Source organism: Megalops cyprinoides, chromosome 22 (genome assembly GCF_013368585.1).
Source record: "Megalops cyprinoides isolate fMegCyp1 chromosome 22, fMegCyp1.pri, whole genome shotgun sequence".
In the NCBI taxonomy this organism is placed as follows: Eukaryota; Metazoa; Chordata; class Actinopteri; order Elopiformes; family Megalopidae; genus Megalops; species Megalops cyprinoides.
Window position 1 is genome coordinate 16,664,348 of NC_050604.1, and position 6,645 is coordinate 16,670,992.

General features: G+C 39.3%; 1 protein-coding gene across 1 annotated transcript; it reads left to right on the plus strand.

The window, feature by feature from the left end:
• The first annotated feature begins 647 nt into the window (after nucleotides 1-647).
• Nucleotides 648-6,253, plus strand: LOC118769767 (tryptophan 2,3-dioxygenase B-like). The gene is made up of 12 exons (XM_036517068.1): nucleotides 648-734; nucleotides 945-1,047; nucleotides 1,261-1,351; nucleotides 1,725-1,795; nucleotides 2,104-2,231; nucleotides 2,852-3,038; nucleotides 3,970-4,077; nucleotides 4,206-4,317; nucleotides 4,883-4,940; nucleotides 5,028-5,107; nucleotides 5,249-5,339; nucleotides 5,482-6,253. The coding sequence occupies exons 1-12, from the start codon at nucleotides 700-702 to the stop codon at nucleotides 5,633-5,635; spliced, it is 1,218 nt and encodes a 405-aa protein (XP_036372961.1). The 5' UTR covers nucleotides 648-699; the 3' UTR covers nucleotides 5,636-6,253.
• The last annotated feature ends 392 nt before the right edge of the window (nucleotides 6,254-6,645 follow it).

The window sequence follows — 6,645 nt, forward strand, 5'->3', positions numbered from 1 at the left end:
ATAATAATTATACATGGGTAATCTGTCAGCTAGGACAGTCAAATGAAAGGAAATGTTTACATGTAATTGTTTTTATCTTGTGTGGAGCTCATGCAAATGGAAGAAACGTGGCTTGCGAATGTAAAAAATTACCTTGACCTCATGTACACAAAGACTTAATAGGAAGAGTTTGATTAATGCTGAATCAGGGAAATTTTCTAGAATGGTGCTCTTCTTAACATTCTAGAATAGTGAAGTGCATTCTAGAGTAGTGTTCTATATTCCAGAACAGTGTCCTGTGTTGATTGTACAGGGTAGTTTTGGAAAGGATAGCAGGTGAGGGGCAGCATGCTTTGTACTCGTGTGAAAGGCCAAGAAGGGTCAGGATACAATGACAATTCACTTATTTTTGAAATGGGATATTGGTCCTTTATGTCTGATAAATGTGTACAAACCTTTTTTTTCACCTTGGCATGATTCAACTGACTGCCAGTGCACTTTCCTCTGATAAGACCAACAAAGTGTGATCTGCCCCCAAAAGGTACACACAGAGCACATTTGGCAAAGATAATGTAGGTGGGCTGGACCATGAAACAACGTCTCTGATTGGATGAGGGGAACCCTTAAATAATCCACGTGCAGTGATTGTTTCAGTCTCCTAAGAAACACGTCAGTGAAAAATAAATCTCAGAAATTGTTGCTGCAAGCATTTGATGAACCATGAGTGGATGCCCATTTCTTGGACAGAAACACAAGTATGTATGTCTCCCCCTGAAACCAGCTTTATGCTTTGAGCCTTTTTTTTTTTGCACGGAACATATTAATATAAATACATTTACAATCATGTAAAACACAGCTCATCATTAAAAATTATCTATCATACTGATTTGTGTGAAAGTGTTTTGACAATTTGTTGTTTTATGCATTAAGCTTTTACATGACTGCTTTGCTCTTACAAAAAATAGATTTTTCCCAAGCAAGCTGCTTCTGAAGGAAGACGAGGATGATTCCCAGAGAGGGATCAACAAAGCTAGCAAGGGCGGAATCATCTACGGGGAATACCTACAAGTAAATACCATTTCATTCAGTGGCAGCTACCACAACAAATACTCTAGCATAGCAATAACTGTGACAGCAATACCTGGTGTATAAATAGTACTGTGAAGCATTCAGCACTCTTTGTCCGGTAAAATCTATGTCCAAGGAAAACATCTGATGCACAAGCAAAGTGGCTTTGAGAATGAGTGGGAAGATGAAAGGGAATGGCTCTTTGATTCACAGCTGGACAAGGTGCTGAATGCTCAGGTGCTGCAGAGCGAGCTGAAGAAAAACAAGATCCATGATGAACACCTTTTTATCATCACCCATCAAGGTAAGCCAGACGTCATCATAGTGAGAGTATGGGAAAAGGAAGAAGCTTAATTTGCGCTTTATCCGCAACAAGATTCCAACCTAAAGTGCTGCACTGTGAAGTGCAATGAGGAAGTACAGTATGGTGTCAGTGAGAAGTTATGAAGCCTGAAATATGACCAATTTATATTTTCAATGTAATCGTACACTGCATGTTACAGGTATGTGTCAATATACTGTACAACATAAGAATGGAAACTCATATGTGAAAATGTCAGTATCTCATAAATTTTAATATTACAGAATGTTGTGACATATGGAAGAAATGCTTGTTTTTATGTTAATGTCCAATTAATACAGAAGAAAGATTTTGAAATGTATTTTTATGATTTCAGCTTATGAACTATGGTTCAAGCAGATACTGTGGGAATTGGATTCAGTGAGAGATATTTTCATCAATGGCCACGTGAGTGATTTCTTCACTAAAAGATTTTGAGGTTGCTCTCAAACAATACAAACATTGTTTAATTTAAATGGATTTCTGATTTCAAGTAAAAACAAAAATTCACTTAACATAAATTTAAAATCAAAAGGCCGTTTTGAGCCTATGCATTTAGTCCTCTGGATTTTAGGATATATCTCTAGAAATATAATTGGTCCTGAAAAACAGACACTTAACTCGCTTGTCATTTGGAACAGTGCTTGAAATAAGACAAACTGTTGAAGTAATGACTGTCCAAACAGTGCAGCAAATGAATGGCAATGTCTCTTCAGGTTCGAGATGAACGGAACATGCTGAAGGTTGTGACCAGAATCCACAGAATCACTATGATCTTAAGGCTCCTCGTTGATCAGTTTTCAGTCCTCGAGACCATGTCTGCCTTAGACTTTTTTGACTTCAGGTGAGATTTTGTGGAATCTTGAGAATGAGACGCACTGGACACTCACTTGAATTACACCTTAAGTGGAAAATTATAAGAATTATAAAATTATTACTGTAAGAAATTATTCCAGTTTGAGATACAGTACCAGTCAAAGGTTTGGGCACACCTAGTCATAGAAGGGTTTTAATTTATTTTTACTATTTTCCAAAGTGAAGGCCCAGTGTTATGGGGGTGCTTAGGGGTACCGACCTCAGTGCACCCCACAGTTGTCTCCATATATCCCGATGTCTACATTTTTTTAAGATATGACTTTTTGTTTTTAGATCAAAATTTATTTGAATGTGTGTTTCCCATTGTCTTAATCAGTTGTGTCCAAACTGGTACTGTATGTGTAATTCATGAAAATTTCAGCTGGTGTAATTCATGAAAATAATTCAAGGTGGAGATATGGCAGGACATGCCAAACATTTACAAATCTACTTTGCAAGGGCCACTGATTAGGCCTGCATTTATTACGTCCAAATACTTTCCCTGAGATCTTCTTTAATCACACAGAGTTCACTGGTTTCAAGTAAATAAAAGTGTATTCTATCAGTGGTTCGGACGTTCTCATGGTTTCTTTGTGTTCCTTTGTGCAGAGGTTACCTTTCCCCAGCCTCTGGGTTCCAGAGTCTTCAGTTCCGCCTGCTAGAGAACAAGATTGGCGTTGCCGAGTGTCAGAGGGTGCCCTACAATCGACGGCACTACAGAGACAATTTCCAGGGTCAGGAGAGTGAGGTTCTCCTGAGGTCTGAGCAGGAGCCTACACTGCTTCAGCTGGTGGAGGTACTGCACATGCTTAATTCCAGGCTTCTAATAACTAGCTATGGGAGACATATTTTTATAGCCAGGACAAACAATGGAAGAAGATTACATTGTGTGCCCTCCAAAGGCACATTCCCTCTTGTTCTTATTCTCATGGAAAAACCATAGGTACATTTTTATGGGTTACTGTATTGATTCACTGTATATTTACCTTATATTTACCCAGGAATGGGAATGAGTGCTTTGTGAACCTAAAAACAGATCGATGTATTCAAAGATTGATACTATGTGTCTCCAGGAAATGGGTTAATATACGTTGAATTAAGCAATCTAAAAGCAATCTAAAATCCAGATCATCATTCAGTTAAGACTTTGGTCAATCCTAAGAGCTCAGTAAGAGAGCTCAGCTGGGAGGCAAAACCAGCATGTATGGAGGGTCCCCAAGACCAGGGCTGAGAGAGATTGATAAAGGTCACAGCCCTTAGGTATATCAACAACTCACCTGCTGCGGGGAATTAAGCCTTTTGATTATTTCCAGTCAGTGTTTCAAAAGATTTAACTAGGTGTAATCATTTTAATCATTAACACTCTGTTCTCTTAAAAATAAATTCTTTTGAGGCAGACAATGAATTCTCATTAATATTGAGCATATTCAAGGTGAAGAATTTAGGCCAGGCTCCACCAATTAACACCTTATTTTGGGTTTGTCTTTGATGCTCCCCTTTTTGTCAAAATTGTCAAATTGTCATGTCGTCTCATGGAACTATGATGCTACATCTTCAGCAGTGTTGTCATTTTGTCCAGAAAAAAAAAAATATATAGCTCACTTACAGCCAGTGTTTTCTCTTTCGGAAATATGTCCAATGTGTGATTAAGATATCAATCAACAGGAAGTCTGTAACCTGCTTAAACACTAACCACATTCATATTTGTCTTATTTCATCTCTTTCAGAAATGGTTGGAGAGAACTCCTGGACTTGAAAAAGATGGGTTCAACTTTTGGGGGAAACTTCAAGCAAATGTGGAAGCAGGTTTTAAGCTAGAAATGGAGAAAATTGAGGTACATATTCTTTGTAAAATTCATTACCCGCCAGTACAGACTGTTAGTCCTCTTAAGCCACTATCCTTTTTTGTTAAAGGCAAGCTGTACTGAAAATTAATGACCCATGTTCCATGGACTCTTGACAGCAAAAACCAGAGTCTGAGGAAAAGCAAGAAATGATGGAAGATCTCAACAAGCAGAAAGAGCTCTTTGCGTCCTTATTTGATGAAAAACGGCATGATCATCTTTTAAGTAAAGGTCAGCATCTGCTCCACGGTCATGTTACTATGGCAATAGTCAGATACCCACATGTCTCCAACATCAGGGCAGACTCCTCAAGGCAAAAAAGCACCATAGTTTTATCAATATCACCAGCACAGACATGGATTTTGTGTGATGTAATTCTGAGGGCCTTGGGGAGGGGTTACGCGTTTGAACCCCTTGTTCCTTTCAGCAAAGTATTTAACCGGAATTGCCACAGTAAATATTTGGTTGTTTAAAGGGGTAATATTGAGAATGTGAATCACCCTGTGTGAGGATGCCAGCTAAGCAAATAAATAAATGTGATGTAATGCAGTGTGCATTTCCGGCAGTAGTATCTAACATGAGATACACGTGTTGCGTGTGGGAAGCGTTGCCTTCACCACGTCCGGTTACGTCTGCTACATCCCGTTCTGCGATCAGGATTTTTAAACTTTATTATAACCTTATGGGACTACAGATGTATATGCAAACGAACATCGTCCAATTGGATGCTAAGAGGCGTGTGTCTGTAGCTCAAAAATACAAAGACAGTGTCATGGATATTTCCTTCTCCTTCCAGGTGATAGGAGGCTCTCCTATAAGGCTCTGCAAGGAGCACTGATGATCTACTTTTACAGGTAGGATGCTTCTACTTTTCATCCTCTAGTTTTCACTCTGGGATATTTCAGAACTCAATGTCACACCTGTCTCGTCTTGTACACCAGAGAGGAGCCCCGATTCCAGGTCCCGTTCCAGCTTCTGACCTCCCTGATGGACATAGACACCCTCATGACAAAATGGAGATGTAAGCCTTCACTGATAACCCCCGGTCTTGCCTTCATTAACGACCCAATGAAATACTCTGATCTCTGATCTGGCAAGAGAAGACGTAGCAAGAAAGCAGAGATCTGAATGTATGAATTAATGCTTCACCTCTCTGTAACAGACAACCATGTCTGCATGGTGCACCGCATGATTGGCAGCAAAGCTGGGACTGGGGGATCATCTGGGTATCACTACCTGCGCTCCACTGTCAGGTGAGCTGGTCCAGGGATGCAGCACCTTTTTACTGAGGCCATTTTATCCAGGGGTGCATTTCCATCTTCAGAGCAAACGGGTATCTTTATAATCATTTAACCATTTTTTTTTCTTTTCTTTTCTTTGTATGTGTGTATTTAGTGACCGTTACAAGGTCTTTGTCGATCTGTTCAACCTGGCCACCTTTCTGGTTCCACGTGCCTGGGTCCCCAAACTGAACCCCAATATCCACAAGTTCCCCTACACCGCAGAGTGCTGTGACAGTTCCTACTGCAGCAGCGAAGACTCCGACTAGCACAGCGAAGGGTGGGGCAGGACACACCCAGCAGCAGTATTCAAACCGTGTCGATATGGCAACTCCATTTGATCAGGGCAAGCCGGACAGCCAATCCAGTCAGGAAACGTCAGTGCAGAAAATGTGTTTCGGCTGGGTGGTTGTCTGATCCATAACTGTGATCCAACCTCTTCTTGGATCCCCACATCATTAGAATGTGATGAAAAAATAGCATACCTACGCAGCAGTAGGGAAAGATGGCAGGGCATCTGTTGTCGTCAGTCTGTTGTCTGATGGAGCCAGACTATATGAGAATATGTTTTGCTAAAGCCTGCTTTTGTAACCCACTGGATTTGGTGGGAGGTTTGGGACTGATACCTAGCAGGAGTTAAGTCTTACAAAGTAATACTTGTAACAAAGAAACCTCAAGTAGCGTGTGTATATAGTGTTTATACGAACATTATTTAAACGTTAATTTGAGATATGACACATACACATATACTGTATTCGTTTGTAAATACACTCATCCGTGTTCAATGCTCATTACAATGTATCCATATACATTGTAATGTATATTTAAGTTGTATTTGTAATGTAAAGGTTAGCTGTATTATCTGCAATATGCTGTGGACCATTCAGTCTCTGTACCAACAGAATCTTATTCACTGTAGAATGTCTGTTAATAAAATGTTTGTCATGAATTCTTTTGTGTCTTTCATCATTGTAATTTGTTATATTTTCTTTATGCTGAGTTGCATTATGAAAATGTTATATCATTTTTATTCTTACCATATGCACATAGATTATTCATCACTTTCCCCTTGATTTTCACAAATTTGGATTGGGTCCATTAATTACTATCAAATGTGTGCCACAATACGAGAAGCCCCCATTACATGCAATAACTGTATATGATGCAAGAAGTTTTTTTTTTTGACAGAATATCTGAGATTAAATGTTTAAAACATTAATATACATTTCATTGTAAAAAGTTGTTTGTCAAAGACTGATACTACATGTCTCCAGGAAAC

What these genes read in the sequence shown, in the direction of transcription:
- LOC118769767 (XM_036517068.1), top strand. Translation starts at nt 700, where the DNA reads ATGAGTGGATGCCCATTTCTTGGACAGAAACACAA. An exon ending in TTTCTTGGACAGAAACACAA is followed by an intron (nt 735 to 944) that starts GTATGTATGTCT and finishes TACAAAAAATAG; the next exon opens with ATTTTTCCCAAGCAAGCTGC. An exon ending in TAGAAATGGAGAAAATTGAG is followed by an intron (nt 4,078 to 4,205) that starts GTACATATTCTT and finishes GACTCTTGACAG; the next exon opens with CAAAAACCAGAGTCTGAGGA.